Source organism: Ptychodera flava (genome assembly GCF_041260155.1).
Source record: "Ptychodera flava strain L36383 chromosome 23 unlocalized genomic scaffold, AS_Pfla_20210202 Scaffold_23__1_contigs__length_28996876_pilon, whole genome shotgun sequence".
Classification (NCBI taxonomy): Eukaryota; Metazoa; Hemichordata; class Enteropneusta; family Ptychoderidae; genus Ptychodera; species Ptychodera flava.
This window is the reverse complement of record NW_027248277.1, coordinates 26,913,690-26,936,345: the sequence shown is the minus strand read 5'-3', so window position 1 is coordinate 26,936,345 and position 22,656 is coordinate 26,913,690. Positions and strand designations below refer to the sequence as shown.

General features: G+C 39.6%; 1 protein-coding gene across 1 annotated transcript; it reads left to right on the top strand.

Moving 5' to 3' along the window:
• The first annotated feature begins 15,106 nt into the window (after window positions 1-15,106).
• Window positions 15,107-20,810, top strand: LOC139123883 (uncharacterized). Its single transcript, XM_070690035.1, has 4 exons — window positions 15,107-15,314; window positions 16,229-16,429; window positions 18,887-20,107; window positions 20,495-20,810. Exons 1-4 carry the CDS (start codon window positions 15,107-15,109, stop codon window positions 20,680-20,682), a joined length of 1,818 nt encoding a protein of 605 aa, XP_070546136.1. The 3' UTR covers window positions 20,683-20,810.
• Window positions 20,811-22,656: the final 1,846 nt, after the last annotated feature.

The following is a 22,656-nucleotide window of genomic DNA, read 5'->3' as shown; positions in this document are numbered from 1 at the left end:
GGTTTTGGATGTCATGCGAACAGTTCTTTTTTACAGTCTGTGAGCGGTTGAGTGATTTGGGTAGGCATAGATTGGAATCGAGTTGATTTCGGCCGAAAGTAGTTAGAAAAGTAGTTTTTTGCGTGCGGTCCAAATTGGGACCGCATGTCTATGGACCTTAGCAGGGCTGTAGTGGGAGGCCATATAACGCCGGGAACACACAGCATCGTACGCGGGGCTATGAAAAGCCATGCTAAAGGAGCAAAACATCGAGCTCTGGTAGGAAAAAACAGGATCAAGTAAATAAAAAATTAATGATAACTTTGCCCGATCTTCATCAAATGTAAAGTCATTGACTAATTCTAAGCCTTCCCCGAGTTTATCTTTCCCAACACCACACTCGCAACTCGCAACATGTCTCAGTCGTCAGCGATGTTATTCAAGATGTCGTCACCGTCAAAACCTGTCAACTCGTCATTGACTACATTTGTCATCAAACTGATGTTTTATGGGCTGAAGTTTCGTGGACAATGAAAACTTTTAAAAAATTAGTGTACGATGCTTATTAAATTGCAATCTTTATCGTGCAACACTCCTGGAAAATGGCATTTTTCAACCACAAATACTCCTGGAAAATGGCAAAAAAAACTTCTGGAAGGTCCTGGAATGTTATTTGATTTACTTGAAGTGTATGAACCCTGCTATTATGTGTAGGAGTGGTGGCAGTGACTGAAATAGGCTACTCCACTGACCTTGAGTCATTTCCTGTCATTGTTCATGAACTGATACATATTGGCAGACCTGCTGAAACCATGAAGGACTGTGTTGAATCATTCTTCTGCTAAGCTTGTTCCTAAAGTTGACCTCCAGTACCAAAAGTTTCAGACCTTATTAGGGGCCCAAGCCTACCGGCTGGGCCCCTATTGGTTTTATAGGAATTCAACTTTCTTCTTCTTCTTCTACTTCTTCTTCTTCCGCTCTTTTTTTGTCGACCTAGAACTCAAACACCACTTACCGCAAACTTCTAAAACTTGCAGGGCTAATAGGTACCTATGAGATCTCGTGCACCTGGGTATACAAATTTCGATTGGTCACGTGACCTGGCGGCCATATTGGATTTTCCAAAAACCTAAAAATGGCTTCTTCAGAAGACCAAGGGTCTAGTAGATTTTGAAATTTTTTGTATAGCAAGCATGGCCTAAGGTCTTCAGAATTTGCTAATAAAATCGCATGCGGTCACGTGACCTTGGCCGCCATATTGGATTTTTGAAAAATACCCATTTAATCTTTAAAAATCTTCTTCTCCAGAACCAAAACACCGATTGGACTGAAATTTCACATGTAACATCTTTAGTGTGATCTCTTTCAAGTTTGCATAAGGCGTTTTGATCGGTCACGTGGTTTGGCTGCCATATTGGATTTTGAGAAAATCGTGATTTAATCTTCAAAAATCTTCTTCTCAAGAACCAACACCCTGATTCAACTGAAATTTGACATGTAACATCTTTAGTGTGATCTCTTTCAAGTTTGCGAAAAGCGTTTGATCGGTCACGTGGTCTGGCCGCCATATTGGATTTTGCGAAAATCGTTATTTAATCTTTAAAAATCTTCTTCTCCAGAACCAAAACACTGATTCGACTGAAATTTCACATGTAACATCTTAAGTGTGATCTCTTTCAAGTTTGCGAAAGGCGTTTTGATCGGTCACTTGGTTTGGCCGCCATATTGGATTTTGAGAAAATCGTGATTTAATCTTCAAAAATCTTCTTCTCCAGAACCAACACCCCGATTTGACTGAAATTTGACATGTAACATCTTAAGTATTCTCTCTTTCAAGTTTGCGAAAATCGTTTTGATCGGTCAACTGGTCTGGCCGCCATATTCGATTTTTGCGAAAATCATTATTTAATCTTTAAAAATCTTCTTCTGCAGAACCAACACACCGATTCAACTGAATTTTGACATGTAACATCTTAAGTGTGATCTCTTACAAGTTTGTGAAAGGCATTTTGATCGGTCACGTGGTTTGGCCGCCATATTGGATTTTACGTAAAACATGCAATTCCCACTGACACATACAGTAACTATGAGATGATGTTCAAAATCATACTTTTGCAAGATCGAATTTTGCACATAATATCATTAGTGCAAGATCTTTCAACCATGTTATCCGCTTGGGCCCCGCCAACGCTGCTTGCAGCTTTAATTTTTCTATTATTCTTGTTTTTCTGGTTTAAATATTTCTTGATGGACCTATTCAAACCAAAGATGAGCACACTGTCCTTACGGTTGTTTTCGCTCCCATATATGCATGTATATATGCAAATGGGAGGTATTCTTCTAAGGTGTCAAAATGGCTTACGTATGTATGTATGTATGTATGTATGTATGTACGTATGTATGTATGTATGTATGTACATACGTACGGATCAAAAACTCCTAAACCGCAATGGCTGCCATCTTAGTATTTGGTGTACTGGTGCACCTGGGGATGGAGATGTGAATTAGTTTAAATGAAGATGTCAGTGCCAAAAATATACAAATGAGGGGAAAAAAGGAAAATCCTGCAAATGGCTAAAACTCAGTAAGCATTGGTCAGATTGGGTTTTAAACTTAGTATGCAGATTCCTTTAGGTATTCTAAAGTATATATGCAGAAATTAGGGTGAAATTTGCATGTTTTTATTTGTTGCAGCGACATCTGTCTGTCTGTCTGTCTGTGTGTCTGTCTGTCTGTCTGTGTACTCAATATCTCAAAAACGGCTCATCAGATCAGAATCAAATCTGGTACGTAGGTTCAGTTTGCAAATGGCAAAAACTGATTAGTTTTGGGTGGATGTGGTTTGCTTACTTTTTGCTCATTTACATAATTAATGATTTTAGAAAAAACGCATATATATTGACAACGACTGCACAAAATTTGATGAAATTCACTACAAATGTTGATCACACCAAGATATATCAGCTGTGAAAGGTATGAAGGGGTGACATAAAGATAATGGATAATTTGCATATTTAAAGCCCCAGTATTTGTAACTTTTAACAATTTTTTCATATTTTTGATTAAAATGACATCCTCAGTGTGTGAAAGTAGACCATAATTAATACTGCATCGCATAGTTTGCATGCCCAGCCCGCCTCACGATTAACAGTAAAAGGAGTGAAAAATGACTTCTTGTCCGGACCAGAAGTCAGCTTTGTTGACACACGAAACAAAACAAATCACACCAACGCGCATGCTCAACCACATCTACGCAAGTTTTACTGTAGCGTCTGTAGAAACTTTCACGCTCTTCGAAAAGGTCTGGTCCATCGAAACTGGAGACTCAGCTAAACACGCGCGAAAGTTGGGTGAAATACCAGAAAGATATAAATGTGTAAGGGGCTTGTGTTTACAGATTGTTCCGACTATAATGAGCCGTGCAAACAAATGTCTTGAACAGCTAAACTAAGGACGGAGGCAGTCGATTGTAAGCTTCATGCAAGGCATTGCACGTTGTGACTGACGGTACGGAGATCAAGTTTGCTGAATGAATTGAGAGAGAAAACATATATGCCCCAAATTTGCATGGACAATGCCCGGGACAATTTAATACACGCAGCTCGATGAGAAAGTTGTTCACATAAACCTAAATGAAGTCATCAATACAAAACTTTTAAACATCACTAGTTCTGAAAATTTATGATCAATGGTTCTGACCTATGGATTTTACACTGCGGCGTTTTTTTGTGTGTTTGGCCGGCTACTAGTCCTGTAAGGCTGTACTACATGGAGGTAGTAGACTGAACAAGTGCAGCGGGGCCGGGCCGAGATTGGCGTGGGGCCTGCAGCAAGGTAAAGTTGACAGCGTCCATTGCAGAATGCCCGCGTGTTATCCTTTCGCGTTTGGGAGGAAATTTACCGCTGTATTCAGAATGCCTTTTTACCAGTATAAAAGCTCAAAAACTGATGCATCAAGAGCCAAGAGTCTGTAAATTTCTTAGCAGAAGTTCCATTGTTTTTTTCTAAATTTTCGCTGAGATACAGCCGCAGCCGTGCGTATAGTGGTCCCGATCGTTCTAACTCGGGCGTTCACAGCTGTTTAGGGAGCCGTCATTATTTACGACCTGGGGGTCGGAGGAATTACATTAGAAACTCCGAAATTTTGAGTCACACCCCAGCCAACCATGATGACTTTGAGTAACCCCCTCTCTAACAGAAATTTTGGCTTACCTGAGCCCATGTTACAATATGTAGATATAAAAGCTCAACTAATAACCAGTCTCCGACCATATTGTTAAATTTGGATGGGTAGCATGTCATTATGGTGTGGTTAAATGTCCAAATGGTTGTTGAACTCAAGTCAATTAAAATATACATTTCTATGATAATATAAAGGATGAATTCACAACAGTTCAGTTTTGTCCTAGATCCTGTGCACTTATAGTGATATCTGTCGAGAACATTTCTCCATGACCCAGCCTCTCCTTTCACCTCTGGTAACGACTGTAGAAAACTACTGTGTGACATCATCATCACCACTGTCGATCCTCATCTTTACTGTCGCTGGTGCCATTGAGTACATGAACAACGATATCATTCTCATCGTCACTATCTTCTCTTTCATTATAAGTATTGCTAGTAGTAGCCGCTACTTGTAGTTTTTTGCCTTGCTTCATTAGTTGATATTTATTTATTCTGTTAAAGTATTTACTTTCTTTTTATTTAATATGTATCAGAGTAAAATATTTATTATCAACCAATCATTATGTCATTGAGGACAGAGTAAGACAGAGAAAAAAACATTTTGAGCACCCCCTTATAGCTTTCAATTATTCTCCCAATCCTCCGTTCGTTACGCTCATTTTCAATAGCTGTTTCCCTTTGACCTCCGGGTGAACGCAGCCATTCAAAGTTACCTATGACCTATGACCTGAATAAATAAAACAGACGCGCAGTGCCCTCTGGGAAAACCCCTAACAGACGCCATCTTTTCTCAACGGCTTTGTACGGGTGGACGCAGTAGCCTAAGCTCCCGTAATTGCGGTGAGTATTTTTTGTCTTTGTAGCGTGATTTTTGTCGCTACTTGCTTTCCAAGTTTTCGCTGCAGTGTCCCTTTATTTTGTTCTTGTTTTTCGTTTCGATTTCTTGGAAATTTTTCTCGTATTGCCATGTTGCTCTGTACATGTTTGCAGTGTACATGTGTAACGCACATGGCGTGACGCAACTCATGGTCGTGTTCTAGCTTTCTGTTGAAGGTGTGCGTTGCGTTTCTTGCTCGTCCTCCGTTTGGTAGGTACGTGTCTATGTTTGTTTTTTCTCTGCGTTTATCCTTTCAGGCATTATGAGCACGGGAATTCAGGACGAGGTTGACAATGATATACCAGCGGTTCTGTCGGCATGTGATGATCCGCCTCCTGCTGTATCGACCCACCAACTGTGTCAAGTCCTCTCCACACTAGTCCAGTCCGTACAAGAACTAAAGGCTATTCAAGCCAATTTAGTAGTAAGTCCCCTCTGGGTGGACATGTACATGGAGCTGAGGGGAGTGTACCTCTGGTTACACAGCCTGCCAACGATCAAAGTCTCTTAGGAGAGATGAATGCGCTGAAGAAAGGCCAGTCTCTCCACGTGATACAGATGAAGTCTCCTCTACGGATGATGTGCATACTATTAGAAGGCAGAAGCATGGCAAGTCTGCTATAAAAGGTCAGAAGAAAAAGAAGACAAAGAAATCTAAATCAGAGGAGTCTTCTTCTGACTCTGAGTGCGGGTTTGATAATCCCCATAATAAAGATGGTGGCGTCTGCCTATCAAAGTCAGTTAAAGTATGGTTTCAGCAACAGCGTACCTATACAGTATCAAGTGAGTATAAAAAGGAAATGCAACAACGTTATGCAATTTCTCAGGATCAGGAGAGTTTGCTGACTCCCCCCAAGATACCTGAACATTTTGCAACACAATGGAAGAAACTACCCAGTACGAAGAATTTTGTTTCTCATGATAACAATTTTGTCAAGGCTTCTGAGGCTTTGCTTTTTACTCAGTTGCCTCTGTTGGAGATTTTGCAAGCTCACCATGAGGGTGTTACATTGGATTTCGATCAAATCCTCCCAGCTATTCAACACAGTGTGTCTTTATTTGGCAGTGCTTTTCATGGCTTACAGATTGCCAGACAGAAGGTATTCAATGATGTGTTACCCCCAGCTTATGTATCAATGAAGAACCTGGAGCCTACAGGAGGTACTCTATATGGTGATGAGCCTATTTCTGAAGCCAAGAAAGCCAAGCAAGCCCACAAGGTAGCAAAGGAAGTAGCACAGTCCTCGACTAGTAGTGGTGGCTATCAACGCAAGCGCAATTACTCACGCCAGTATAATACAAAGTATGGTAAACCCTACCAGCGCCAGCAGTACAACCAGCAGTACAGCTATAGAGGCAAGTATTATCGGGATTATGGAAAAAAGGAGAAGTTTTCGAGTGCCTCTACTGATAATTCCTTTCGTAACAAAAAAGAATGACTACAGTACCGTTCAAGTGGGAGGCCGGCTCAGACATTTCTTTCACCATTGGCAGTCACTTACTTCAGATCCTTGGATACTAGAAACAGTGCAGGGTTATCATTTAGAACTTACAATGGCTCCTTTCCAGGCTCGTCAGTCTGTCACCAGGGTTCCACAGTTTCAGGAACAGTTGATCGATGTGGAAGTTCAGTCACTTCTGTCAAAGGGTGCAGTGACAATAGTGACCCCTGTACCGGACCAGTTTGTTTCTACAGTGTTCCTCGTATCCAAGGCAACAGGCGGCTGGCGTCCTGTCTTCAACCTCAAGCCCCTGAACAAGTTCATTCGCTATCAACATTTCAAAATGGAAGGGGTGCAGCATGTCAAAGCCCTCCTTCGCAAGAACGACTTCATGGCAACAATAGACCTGAAGGACGAATACTTTACAGTTCCAATATTCATAGGTCATCGCAAATACCTACGCTTCATCTGGAAGGAAACTCTTTACGAATTCGCAGTCCTCCCATTCGGAATTGCAAGTGCTCCAAGGGTATTTACCAAACTCCTCAAGCCAGTGGTGTCTTTCCTGCGTCGTCAGGGCATAAGGTGTGTGATCTACATAGACGACATGCTCATCATGGGCGAGACGTACAACATTTGCAAAGAAAATGTCAAAAGAGCCATAGATGTCCTGCAAGGGCTAGGTTTTCTCATCAATTGGGAGAAATCAAAGATTGTTCCACAACAACGAGTCCAGTTCTTGGGCCTGATTTTCGACTCTTTACAGATGGCCATCATGCTTCCAGAACACAAACTGTCTCAGTTACGGGCCGATTGCACAGCTCTCCTCCATCTCAATCGAGTATCAGTCAGACAACTGGCACAGTGCCTGGGTCGGATGACAGCCAGTTTAGATGCCATAACGACTGCGCCACTTCACTATCGATCACTCCAGAAAGACCAAATTACGGGTCTGACAGTAGCAAATTCATACGATACAGTGGTGGATTTATCCAACGAAGCGAAAGCAGAGCTTCAGTGGTGGGTGGAGTGTCTAGATGCTTGGAACGGAAAGAGTATCCTCCCTCACCAACCAGATACTATCATTCAGACGGATGCATCAATGATAGGCTGGGGTGCAGTTTGCAACAACAACACAGCCCAAGGACGGTGGAATCTGGACGAAAGGCAATTACATATAAATCTGTTGGAGTTACTTGCAGCCTTTATGGGTTTGAGAAGCTTGGCCAGTCATCACAAGGACACATGCATAGAGATTCAGACCGACAACTCTACAACAGTGGCGTACATCAACCGCTGCGGGGGAACCCACTCATGGTCTCTGAATCAGATAGCAATGGATATGTGGAAATGGTGCCTGTCAAGAAACATTCTCTTGACAGCGACTCACAGGCCAGGTTTCAGCAACCAGGAGGCAGATCACTTGTCCCGCCAGTTCAAGGAAAACTTGGAATGGCAGTTACAGCCAGCACTTCTGCAGACCGCCCTGAGCCAGTTTGGTCTGTCGCCTCAAGTGGACCTGTTTGCTACACGTCTCAACAGACAGTCCCAGCATTATGTGGTGTGGAAACCAGATCCAATGACATTGGAGATCAATGTGTTCACAATACCTTGGATCAATCTGAACGGGTATGCATTCCCCCCTTTCTGCCTAATTCCGAAAATCCTCCATAAAGTTCGTCTGGATCGTGCACGGGTCGTGTTAGTGGCACCAACTTGGACAGCCCAACCATGGTATCCGGAGTTACTGTCACTACTGAGGGCGCCACCACTGTTACTGCCTCGGTGTCGACACCTGCTGATGAACTCGGTGACAGGAGAGAGTCATCCATTGGAAGGACAAATATGTCTAGCCGTATGGCAGCTCTCAGGAGTACCCTCAGAGCCAGAGGCGTTTCAGAGCGCGTGTCCAGAGTGGTCTTACAATCCCTACGAAGAGGGTCAGCTAAACAGTACGAGTCAGCATGGCGTCGCTGGAGTAATTGGTGTGAGTTGCAAGAGGAGAATCCTATTTCAGCACCTGTGCCGATAGTACTAGACTTCTTGGTTGACTTATATGACAGTAAGCTTCAATATCGCACTTTGAACGTGTATCGATCAACCATCTCGTCTGTACACCTACCAGTTGACGGTTATCGCCTTGGAAACCATCCGCTTGTGGTACAGTTTATGAGGGGAGTTTTTGTTTCTCGCCCTCCTAAGCCTAAGTATACCTGTGTTTGGAATGTTAGGCAAGTGTTGGACCATCTGCGTAATATGTCACCAGCCAAAGTTTTGTCTCTGAAGTTATTGACACTCAAGACTTATGTTAATTGCTCTTTCTACAGCTGGCCGCTGTTCTGATATTGCTAATCTACAGATAGGTAAGATTTCTGTGGTTAAAGGTTTCGCCATTCTTCTGCCGAGTGGTCTTGCCAAGACGGACAGACCTTCTAAGACTAGAAAGACTTTATCTTTACCAGCCTTCAAGAAAGATAGGCGTATTTGTGTTGTGTATTATTTGTTTACTTATTTGGAGCGTGTGAAGAACATACGCAAGTCAAAGTCTCAGCTTTTTGTTAGTTATGCTACAGGTAAGCCGGTGAAACCAGCTACAATTGGTCGGTGGTTGCAAGCAGTCCTCCAGCAAGCAGGCATTGAGAAGGACTTTACTGCCCATTCTACGCGAGCTGCCGTTACAAGTGCTCTACACTTTAAGGGTGCTTCCCTGTCTCAGATTATGGAATTAGCTAATTGGTCATCAGCTCGCACTTTTGCCAAGCATTACAGCTGTGATGTTTCTCCTGGTCATGTTAATGTCATTGATGCTGTCGTTCATTAGGTAGTCTACCTGTGGTGCTTCCAAGTCAGCTATTGAAAATGAGCGTAACGATCGGAGGATGGGAGAATAAATATAAATTATACCAGCTTACCGTGCAGGATAATTGTAGTTATTCTTCCAATCCGGAGTGAATGGAGCGAATTGAAATAGCTCCCTCCCTCCCCCCCGTAAGTTTATTGCTCTACTACCTTACTTTCAAAGATGGCGTCTGTTAGGGGTTTTCCCAGAGGGCACTGCGCGTCTGTTTTATTTATTCAGGTCATAGGTCATAGGTAACTTTGAATGGCTGCGTACACCCGGAGGTCAAAGGGAAACAGCTATTTCAATTCGCTCCACTCACTCCGGATTGGAAGAATAACTACAATTATCCTGCATGGTAAGCTGGTATAATTTATATTTTTTGAATGACCCCCAGGTCGTAAATACTGACGGTTCCCTTAGTTGCTGCCAAAGGCCATCGCGTTCACTGCACTCGACAGCCTACCATACATTGCCAAACTATGTTGCTTCGATTTCGCAATCACCTTGCCGCTAAAGCAACAATCAGCTGAAATTTATTACTTCAAGTTACTCAATTTTGATAGCTATTTGCCTACAGAAGTGAGCCAAGTGTATATAGTGTCGTCTTGATTTTACATCGGTACCCGGAGTTCTGAGTGACCAACTGCAGGGTGCGCATCGGTGCACTGCCGACTGCAGTTTGAATAATCTGTATATAACGCACACTGTACCAGAATAGAATGTCAGCCTCCTCTGCCAAAGTTCTGTATCCTCTGAAACACAGTAGCAGTACGTATTTGAACAGAGAAGAACAAAATAAAACCATTTGCAGGTCATTCAGCCGGCGACCATGGGCGATTACCCGGGCAGTGGCGTGGCATGGCAAGGCCCCAGGAATGTTGCAGGCTCGATGATGTCATCAGTATCGGTGTTCTCGGTCACGTGCACAGCCTACAAGTTGTCAACAAACCCGCGCAGCAATCCAACTCGATCGGGCAATATTTAGCGTTTGTATGTCACTACAGGAGCACAAATTTGGCTTATTTCTTTACTGAACAACATTTCACGATGGATGTAAGAGAATAACATGTAATTTCGAACATAAAAAAGGTTAAAAGTTACAAATACTGGGGCTTTAATGAACTTTCCTCATTAGGGATATATATCTGATATCAAAATTGACAAAACTTGGTATGTATATTGAAGATACTATGATTTAACATTACTGAAAGTCATTAGGCATTTTTACTTCATCAAACTCTTAATTTGCATATTTAATGAACTTTTGAAATTAGGGATATTATTTGAATTGACTTGACCAAATTGATGAAACTTGCTATGTACATCAAAGATACTATGATCTAACATTTTTGAAAGTCATTAAGCATTTTTACTTCAGCCAAATACTTTTTTGCATATTTAATAAACTTTCCTAATTAGATATATATATCCGAATTGACTTGACAAAGTTGATGAAACTTGCTATGTCAGCTTACATTGAAGATACTTAAGCAATAAAGCACACCCAGCGACGGTATACCACGAGATTTTGACCAGTTCACGACATATATGCACGAACGATAGCGAGTGCATATATGAAGTGAACTGGTCAAAATCGAGTGGTATACCGTCGCTGGGTGTGATTTATTGCTATTATATCATAACAGTATATTGAAACTCTGGCGTGGAACGTCAAAAACGGATTTTTGCTCAAGCTGAGAGCACGCGCGTATGTCAGCCGTGGTATATCACCAATATACCACGGTTCTTTTCGCGTCTCGACCAATCGGATCGCTGTATTTGGGCCATCAATATCCTCGTATGATATAATATGATATAACATTATTGAAAATCATTAAGCAGTTTTACTTCAGCCAATTCCCTATTCACATATTTAATGAACTTCACTAATTAGGGATATATATCTGAATTGACTCGACTGAGGTTGATGAATCTTGCTACATATATTGAAGATACTATAAACAACATTATTGAAAGTCATTAAACTTTTTTACTTCAGCCAATTCCTAATTTGCATATTTAATGAACTTTCCTAATTAGGGATATTTATCTGTATTGACTAGACCAAATTTGACGAAACTTGCTATGTACATTAAAGATACTATGATACAACATTAAAAGTCATTGTGAATTTTTACTTTAGCAAATTCCTTATTTGCAAATTTTATGAACTTTCCTAATTAAGGATATTTATTGGTCTAGTCAAGACGAATTGCTTTGTACATTAAAGATATTATGGTACGAGATTATTGAAAGTCATTTAACATTTTTACTTCAGCCAATTCCTAATTTGCATTTTAATGACAACATTTCAGTAAATTTCTAATATGCATATTTTAATGAACTTTCCTGACTGGGAATATATACTTGGCTTTAGAATCAATCTGTGGTGAATATTATTAATTAGTTGATCATAACACTTTCAATGAAGTTGCAAACATGTGGCGAAGGTTCAAATTTACACACAACTGCAATATATAATGAAACACGTGAGCATGTTCAGTTAATATCTGGTTAGGGAATTTTTTTCCGTTTTGGTCAAAAAATCTTATTCTCTGAAATCACTCGTCTGATTGCTCTGAAGGTCAATATTCATCAGTCCTGGTAATGTCCATATAGAGGATACTATTATCTATTGGCAACGTCATGAATAATTAACCATGGAAACCTAAGCTCGTAGGTTGCAACGAGTTCGGAACTTTTCAGCTAGATTTCACCCTTTATTTTTAGCACTTTGTAGTTTTTAGATGTTGACGTTCAGTACAGTCAAGATGGTGACCGACACAGGTGTTAGTACATCAAAAATTTCTTTTTTGGATGATTTTCCTGGCCAGGTACTGCTCCTAGAAATCAGGATTTGACCCTTATAAATTTACATTAAGTTATTTGTCGCCAAATTGGTCAAATTTTAATTTAACCTTGCCATATGGAGAATGTTTCAAGCTTTACAAAGATGGCTCAACTGTTCTTGTCGATCATTGGAGCACGATGGAACGCAATTTTTTCAATCATCATGCTTTTCCGGTACAATTGACCCTTCGCTCAGAAAAACGCGCGCCGGATCAATGGCCAAGAAGTTAACCAAAAGCTGGAAATTTGAACAAAAAACATCCAATAACTCTTTGTCGAACAAGGTCAAGGGGAAAGAAACTCAGAAAAATATTACTTAAGAAATCCTTACAATTTTTAGCAAATTGACTCAGGCTGAGGCACTTCCGGGTAGCCAACAGTCTCACTCGGTGGATTTGTCAGATCAGATCGTGATTTCAGCGACACATTTCAAAGCGAACCAACGTAACCTTTAACCTTCATAACATATACAGTATGTGATTGGTTCTTGCCCTAACCTCTTTATATATACGATACGCCATTGGCTCTTCCCAACTATCCTCTATATGGACATTACCCGGCCTGTTCATTTTCCCCAGGATGATCTCAGTCAAGTTAGTACAAATTGTATTGATATTGTCATATTTGTAATTTTGGGCAATTTTCCCAATTTTTGGTCAAATTTTTTTTATTCAAAAACTACTGATCTGATAGCGTTGACATTTGGTTAAGTTGAAACTGGGAATTTTTTTATTTTTGGGACAATTTTTGCCTTTGTTTGGTCATTTTTCTTTCTCCTAAAACTACTGATCTGGTAGCTGTGATATTTAATGTACAGGTTCCAAGGGTTTATGTAAATACTATATATTGAAATTATGATGAAATCTGCAATTTTGTATTTTGGGGGCAATTTTTCTCATTTTTGGTAAAAGAATTTGTTTCTCAAAATGTACCAGTCTGATTGCTGTGATATTTAGTAAACAGGTTCTTAGGGTTTTTGTTAATATGATATATTGAAATTAGGTTGAAATCTGGAATTTTGAATTTTGGGGGCAACTTTGCAAAACTGTCAATTTTATTGGATATCTTTCATTTGTATTTTAAGATTTTTTTTTTGTAATTTTATACCTACTGGAACTAAGAGTATATAATGTGGTGATTTAGTAAGCAGTTGATATGGTAAAGTGTAGAGGATGTTGAAATGTGGTAAAAAATCATTAGGAAACATAGCTGAGGTGATTTTAGCAGGTTTGGTTTCCAACAAATATATTCCAAAATATTTTCAATGTTTAAGAGTATCAAGGCTGTAAATAGTTGACACACTTCCTGCCATCTGGTCATCGTATATCTCATGCAAACATGGACGATTGCTATGAAAGGTGGTACCCATATTCCTCGGATGACCTCTGTCAAGTTTGTCAAATATATAGTGATTGTTTGTATTTGTAATTTTTTGGCTATTTTCCCAATTTTTATGCCAAAATTTTTTCTCTCCGAAACTACTAATGTAATGGCGTTGATATTTGGTATACAGGTTCATAAGTTCAATCAAAGTGTAATGTATTTAAATTCTTATGACATTTGCAATTTTGTATTTTTTGGCAATTTTTGTCATTTTTGGTAAAAAAATTGTTTCTCAAAAACTACTCGTTTGATAGCTTTGATATTTGGTATACAGGTTCCTAGAGTTTGACCTATCATAATATGATATATTTGAATTCAGGATGAAATCTGCAATTTTGTATTTATGGGCAATTTTTGACATTTTGACAAAAATTAATAGTTTTTTATTAATATTGAGCAGGACTATTCCTATTGATGATCTTAATTTAATATGTTTGAATTATGTCTTCTTCAATTAATTATTATTATTCAGCTTTTTGCCATTTCGGTCTGGTTGACCTGAAGTGGGCTATCAAAGATTTTCTCCTTCATCAACACATGTCACAAGATGTTATTCTCTACATACCACAAAGTAGCTCTATCAGCTGTCAGATCATTCGTTTCAAAGTTTCAGCGACATATCTTCAATTTCTTATTTTGTGAAGCTTCCTAATTTTTGACTGAAAAAACTTAATAGATTTTCTGATTTTGACGATTTTATACCTACAGGAACTAAGAATACATAATGTGGTGATTTAGTAAGCATTTCATATAGTAAACTGTATTTGGTGTTAAAATGCCGTAAAAAATCAGTAGGAAGCACAGCCGAAGGTGATTTTAGCAGTTTGGGTTTCCAATAAATGTATTCCAAAATTTTTTCACTAGCTGCAGTATGATGCCGTGCATCCATGTATTACATTAATGCTCTGCGTCACTGACAGTGGAGCTTTTTTTATAACAGTTAATGATAGGGTAGCTTTTTAGCTACTTGATATGGTTATACTGAAGTTCGTCAACATACATTTGAAAGACTTTTGACATTAAAGCTGAAATTTTTATGGTACAGCGTTCCTCCTTTTATACTAGCTAATTGTTGCCTGGCCTTAACTTAATAAATTATACTTATCACATACATAGGCCAGTTATCCCTATAGTATGACGTCACACTATAGGTATATGACTACGATGAATCCATATTCCACATGTTGTGGATATGGGACCCGGACTACTTTTAAAACGTAAACAAAAAATTAGCTGTTCAGAACTTATTTTCAAATCCCTGAAATGCAAAAGTGGGAGGGTAATGAAGCATAAGGAAATATGGAGTGTGAAAATATATGTGTAAAATACAAAATAACGTCGATACTAGAATGTTTATGAATTTGTGTTTCTTCATCGTTGATTTTCGATTGAAATGTTCTTCTACACCACTGACATTTTAATACGCTATGATACCGACATTTTGTGTTGACTCCCTCGTCAAAAGAACCCCCGTCGATGTCCACAAACAACATAATAAACATAGTCGATAACCCAAGACACGTACCAATCATCCCTGCAGCAGTAAGAATGTTTTCTGAAGCAATATTGACGGGTTTCAAGTTCAACATCACGATCAATGCTGCCGCGGCAGTCAACCGAGTCGAGCCCCGGAAGCGAAGAGCGTTCATCATTCCTGACAGCAATGACGATACCCCGGACTTGAAACTCATCAGAAGGAAACGCTATTTTATTTTTCAAGAGCGACGAGTTCACAAGGCTATCAGTGCATTTAAAGGTGCAAGCTATTGTTTTGTCCATGCATATTGTGCATCACGCACGTTTCCTGCATTGTACCCAGTTGTTGTTGAACTTCCGTCGTCTCGCGTCTGAGCTAAGCAAGAATCGTTGCTTGTGTAGTATACTATTACCGATTGAGTCACAGCCGAACACTGTTCTTCATTATATTTAAACAAGCTCATTTTGTTCGTTAAATTTCAAACATATTATCGATAATTTCATAAATCATAATAATTGGTAATTTTGAAAATTTCATACAAACTTTGCAAAGCAGAATTCTTTGAATGATGTTCGAATATTGACAAAAATAACCCGTTCTCGGTAGCCGCGGCTGAGTGTCGCGACGTCCCGCTTGCACGTCCAATAATTTTATGAATGAATTTTCACTCAAATTGATGTCACAGTAAGTACCAAATAAATACCTTGAATTAAAAATCCATAGTCTTTCCTATTTCCGCTTGATTCGCACAGAAAAAGCCCTACGAGAGACGCTAATTATCCATAGGAGCAGCGTCGGCGTGCTCGAAGTTAACCTCAACATGTACAGCTGAGTGCAGTAAAGTCAGCTGTGACCCAGCCACGACCGCATAACACAAGCGTATGAATTCTTGTAAAATACTCCCTCTCGTTCTTGCCCAGTAATTATCATTCCTGAAAGGTTTATTCACGGAAAACTGGGTCTATGTATGTGATAAATATATAATCCCCCCGTATTCCTCACTCGTGCGTCTGCGTCGCGGACTCGTGATTCCCCGTGTAGCGGCCGTATCCCCCTCGCCTGCAGCTCGAAGGGATACGGCGCTACACTGGGAATCACTCGTCCGCGACGCAGCCACACTCGTTCGGAATACGGGGGGATTATATATCATAATACTACACTAACTTTCGTATTTTCTGTATTTGTATCATCAGGTAATAACAACATTGAAGTAAATGTCAGCTTAAATGAAGGTTACAGACAAGAAAAAGCACATCTGGATAGACAACCTCAAACTATTAGTGACATGGAATTGAAATCATCCTTGGAAAGGTTCACTGAAGAGCTAAACAAGATTGTAGAACAACTTATAGATTGTAGAACAACTTATAGCGAATTGCAATTCTACGAGGGAAGTAAACCACATCATCTCTACAATCATTGGTAATGTAACAGCATGCAGTATGAAAAATCAGTCACTGGGAATCTCTCTTAGTATACCTACTCTGTACAACCTGAACAGATTGAAGCAAACCTGTAGGTCGGGCAGTTTTCCTAACTCATTTGAACCACTATTGATAACTGATAAGATGAGACAGGAGGCCGACAAAGTTGGATTACAATTGAAATTGAAGGCAACATATGACCAGGCTAGATTTGATGACCTAAAGCTTTTTTTCATAAATCGTAAGTTCCACTTTAGGCACACTATTTTCAGAGATTAAGCTTGTTCAATAGGTACATTCATACATGTTTTGAAAATTCAATGCCTGAAAATTTCATAGTATTGATGTCAGTTGCTTGTAATTTTCAGGAGGCACTCAGAAAGAGAAGCTGTTTTGAAAACAAGAAGAAATATGGCATCTCTTGTCTACATTATCAGATTAAATGTGATGATTATTAGTCCCCATGGACACCGTTCGGGGGGGACTTATATGTTTGGTTGTGTCTGTGCATGCGCCCGTGCATCCATTCGTCCGTCTGTCCGACCGTTCACGCAAATATCTCGCAGATGCCTGGAGCAATTTCATTCAAACTTGGTACAAGGATTACTCCTTATGTCATACATATGCACGTCAATTTATTTTGTGATACGATCCAATATGGCCGCTATGCGGCCATTTTGTTACAATTTCTTCATGTAAGGAGCCATAACTCAGGCACATCTCAACTGATTTTATTGTAAGTTGGTACAAGGACATCAACCTTTGTCATACATATGCACATCAATTTGTTTCACAATACGATTCAATATGGCCGCATGGTGGCAATTTTGTTACGATTTTTTTTCATGTCCCGAACATTAACTCAGACATATATCAACCGATTTTATTCCAAGTTGGTAAAATGACATTGAATATTGTCATTCATATTGTTACGTGACAGAAGAAAACGAACAAAAAGGTTAACTCGGCAGTTTCTGTGTAAAATGAAATTTATTACGAAAAATAAAACAAATCGCCAAGCTCAGTCAGTCGGATAATGAAAAGTCCTTTGGCTTGCAGGCTAGAACTTTTATTGACATGCTAATTACTATTCTAAAATTATCTCTCTTACACCACAAATTAAATTTCAAGAACATTCCAAACACCATAATGAATTCAAGGTTTTGAGGTCATTAAGGGCAGTGACCTTGAGAATGTTCTTGCCTTTAATTATTGCAAAAAAACAAGAGGGTTGTGATCAACATAAACCACTATTGCTTTATTTGAAGAAGTAACATAAACTTCAAAATGCTGTAAAGCTAATATCAAAGATAAACACTCTTTTTCAATTGTAGAGTAGTTTCTCTGGGATTTGTTAAATTTGCGTGAAAAGTAGCAAACAGGATGATGTATCCCATGACTATCCTCCTGCATTCTGGCATTGGAAAACTTGAAATGGCACTAAATTCAGCATAAAGTATGCACAGCAAAGTCCAGTTACTTTTATTGAGTTCGATAAAGTAATTGTTCAGCAAATACTTGACTTCTTCCTGGAGGTATTCTCTTTTGCTGGATTCAGTTTGTATGGATGTTGTTTTACAGGGTTACTGTCCCCAACGTCAACATCGTGCTAGATGATGTTTGTCTTCATTGGAACATCTTGGAACAGGTGTTTGTATTCCTGGATCAGTTCTTTCACCTGTTGCTGTTGTGACGGCTGTAGGTGTGCCAACTTTGTAGACTCAAGATTCTCCAGGATTTTTGAATTCCGGAGTTTGACCGAGCCCAGCTTTGAATTTAGAGCATTTTCACTGAAGTCAGTTTCAGTGTCGCTATCTTCATAATATTTTGAACTGACTGCACTGACAGGCTATGTTATAGTAGGATTATTCCTACCGAAATATGGCTTAAGCATATTTATGTGGCATAACTGTTTTTGTTTTCGCCTGGCAGGTGTGGTTATGATATGATGTAAGGGATGAGGTCATTTTCAAATAGGTGGTACCGCCAATACCTCCCGCGGTATACCTCTAACCCTGGAGGGACCGGCAGTAAGGCAGTTAGCAGCTTTTAATGAGCTTGCATGCATAATGAGACCGCGGAAAAACCGCGCTGCTTATAAGTACGTCATTAGTAAACTATTGTTTTGAAGTCTTCTGATTTTTAGCGGTCAGCCATTTGGAAACAGAGTGACTGAAAGAGAACGGGCGTCATGCATGGCCACCTGGCAGTGTCTGACTTGTAATCAGTATCGGAATCTCCAAGAGTGCTGTTGTTGTTGAACGACATTAGCTCAGAATAAGCCTTAGACGCATATGGCCGACGAGATCTCGAAAATGGCGAGAAGTGTATGAGATTTGCACTGGGGGGCGCTCGTACGTTCGAACGTTCATTCAGCACATGTGTTATGGTTGTTGTCGGTGTGACGTGAGTCGTGTTTCAACATAGACAAAAGCGATCATTGCTGCGTCTTTAACTGCACAAATCAACGAGATAAAGTGAACATTTCATTTCACTGGTTTCCAAAAAAGCCAGAAGACCGTAGACGAGCATGGATTCGTGTTGTTAACCGGAAAGACCGCAATGGCAGGCAGTGGAAACCATCGCACAACTCAAGAGTGTGCGGTAGCCATTTTGTCACTGGAAAACCCAGCCCAGATCGAAATTCGCCGGACTATGTACCATCAATATTCCCGTACAGAGCCGCTAAACCAATCCGTCCAAGGACAACTCGAACATCATTATCAGCTGGTCGAACTACCGAGACCGACGTGGCCGTGCCAGTGGTAAGTGTCATTGCTGCATACGAAGAGATAGGGCTTTGCAGTAGCGAATACGACGCTGACACTTTCACTCGGACTTCCATTAATACGTGTACAATAGTTGACGACGAGCCAGACGTTTGCAGGATCCAGCGTGGCAGTGACATTGAATACAGCATCGATCATGATTATCTGAGATTTGATGAAACTGTGGGCAATTTCATGAGTTCTCTTATTCAAAGAAATAGAGGGTTGTTGATGCAGCACGCCGATATGGTTTCACAAGTCCACGAACTTGAAGGCAAAATAAATGACCTCGCGGCGGTTGAAAGAGAAAATTCGTTTCTCAAGGACAGAATCTACCAACTAGAAGGCAGAATTTTCAGCATTGAGAACATCAAGCACGATAACAAGAAAGTCCAGTTTTATACATCGTTTGTAAATTATGAAGCATTTTATGGCTTCTTTAAATATCTTCAACCGAAAGCAGAGAGAATGGTGTATTGGAGAGGCTCAGCAACGCCAGCAACTAGACATGAAACTGAAATCAGACGTGGAAAACAACGTAAACTACCTTTGCTTGAGGAATACTTCGCTGTGCTGGCTAGATTAAAAGTTGGGCTTCTTGAGAATGACATTGCAGATAGACTTGGTGTTTCCCAGAGCTATTTTGCCAGAATATTCATTACCTGGATTAATTTACTTTATAAGGAGCTGACTGCTATAAATCCCTTTCCCTCTCAAGAAACAGTAAGAAAGCACATGCCAGAAAGCTTCAGTAACTTTAAAGACTGTAGGGTAGTGATTGATTGTACAGAGATATTCACAGAAAAGGCTTCCTCACTTGATGCACAAAAGCAGACCTGGTCAAATTACAAACACCGGAATACGCTGAAATTCCTTGTAGGTAAGTACAGTCCAGATACTTTATTTTGTGTTTAAATTGTTCAGTTTTATTATCCAGGATTATACTGTATTTTTACATTCAATTTTGCACTCTTCTCAAAAACTCCAACAGTATAATAGTTAGGGTTTCAGATTTTGAAAAAGGTATACACAGTGACAGCAAGTAAGGTACATATCATGTCAAATTTGTGTAGCAAGGTTAATTTAACTACCATGTGCTAGCCAGATTGACACACCCTGAATGGATAAACTTATAATAATCCTACTAAGCTTTTTATTTGAGTTAATTGAGCAGTAAAACTATCAAATGCTATTATTTAATAGTGAAATTGCCAGTCTCATGATTCTTGATATATTTAACTTAATATAGAATTTTGTAATATTGCAGGTATTGTACCAGGTGGTGGTATATCCTACATCTCCAATGCATGGGGTGGCAGAGCTTCAGATAAAATCATAACAAGAGAATGCGGCTTGTTAAAAGAGTTGAATGAAGGTGATGCTGTGATGGCCGACAGAGGATTTGATATAACCCCGGCGAAAGAGTCTGTGGTTTACCATGGACTACCATGTTAGTTTATGGTCATATGACCATGGTCAACCTTGGTAATTCATGATCGACCATGTTTGTTAAATGGCACAAATTACCGTGTTTGTCCATAGTCACCAACCATGGTCAACCATGGTAAACCAAGGTGGTTAACCATGGTTGACCATGGGCACTAAACATGGTTGACCATGTTATTAACCTTGGTCAACCATGATCACCGACCAATGGTATTTGATGGTTTTTGAAACAAAACCTTGGGTTGAAAATTGTCAGAATGGAAAAAATCTTGGTATAAACCTCACCAAAACTCTGCTAAACACCACTGATCCTTGACTGGTGTCATTATAACTTGACAGACTTGCTTCAGGATCAGCAAACTTAGCTTCCATTATAGTGTCCACTGCAATAACATCCAAGCCCTTCAGATTCTATCAAAGGTCATACTCCAGAATCGTCTGAGTGTTTCCCTGAATGTTCGATGAGCAAAATAGTCCAAACTTTCTCCCAAAATTGATGTTAAAAACACTGCTACTTTTCCAGTTGTTCACTGAACAGACAATCCGTTTGAAATGAATTTTGAAGATGGCTGCTTCAAATGAGCCAATCAAATGCATTGCTTTATGACATGTGACATCATGGTAAAGGGTCAAAGGTCCAATGACAATGGACCTATGACCTTGCCTATGTTGATATCATGTTTCGAGGCAAACATTGAGTGAGACTGAGATAGTCTTAACTTCCTGCCATTGCAGCAGTGCTTTCATGCCCTCCATGTCAATAATTCAAAGAAATTCAGCTCGATATGTGTCCACAGTCTTCTGACATGAACAAGAATACAGCAAATTGGTCTAAGCTTCCCCGGCAATGACATAAATTCTCTCTAACAACTGTGAATGATGTCAAGAGACTCAACTATGTAAATATAGGAGTGTATAATACATACAGCCTATTATTAATATGATTATCAAGAAAATTGGACATCAAAATTAAACTACCATGAGTCATCAAATACCATGGTCAACCATAGTTGACCATCGATAACCATGGTCATAAATACAATCAGTCATCAAATACCATGGTCAACCATGGTAGCCGATATCCATAAACAGGTCAGCCATGATAGACCATGGTTAACTGTGGTAGACCATAGTATTGGAATGCCTACTGTGGTCTCATATCATGGCCAACCATGGTAGTTCATGGTCAAACATCAAAAACCATCAAATACCTTGTTGACCATGGTACACCACAGTTGACATTTCGCCGGGAAGTGCTGACTTAACTCCAATGGGTGTCAAGCTTCACATTCCAGCATTCAAGGGCTCCCACCGGTAAGTTAGATTTAATGATGTTTTTCAGTGTAGCAACAGAGAGAACATGTGCTTGGATTTTATAGACCCAGTCTGTTGCCAATGACTGATCAAGTATTATTTTAGAGTTAGTATGACTTATGACAGGGAATGCAAAACATATCTTTGAAAATTGGATGATATATTTTGGCAAACAACGTGAAAAATAGAGCAAACGAAAGAAAAGATAAAGCTAATGGGGCTTTAAATTATATTGAAATGACCAGATTTCAGCAAAAAAAAATACTGACAAACATATCAAAAGTTATTGCTTCTTCCTCTTTACTGTTGTAAGATATTTTGTTCATTTTATACTGTACAACTGCTATGTGGAGTAGTACACATTTTTCTAATGTCTTTATATCACTTTTCAATTTTAGGGATCAACTAACTGCTGATGAAGTTGTGAAGACAAAGCGTTTAGCAGAGGTCCGGATACATGTTGAGAGAGCCATTGGTAGATTGAAGCAGTACCATATTCTTGATGATGTCATTCCAGTTACCATGAAAGATACAGCAGAGCAGATAGTAGTTGTGTGTTCATTTTTAACTAATTTTATGCCACCTCTGTGTTGATTGCCTACACTGCTACAGACATTTATAGCATGAAACTGTGAACCCATCAACTTAATCACTGACACATTTGTTTGA

Bases quoted from the DNA above. Each gene is read 5' to 3' on its own strand.
- LOC139123883 (XM_070690035.1), top strand. From the start codon at position 15,107: ATGTTTTCTGAAGCAATATTGACGGGTTTCAAGTTCAACATCACGATC. The intron at 15,315-16,228 runs GTGCAAGCTATT...TTGTATCATCAG, and splicing joins GGCTATCAGTGCATTTAAAG to GTAATAACAACATTGAAGTA. The intron at 20,108-20,494 runs GTAAGTACAGTC...GTAATATTGCAG, and splicing joins TACGCTGAAATTCCTTGTAG to GTATTGTACCAGGTGGTGGT.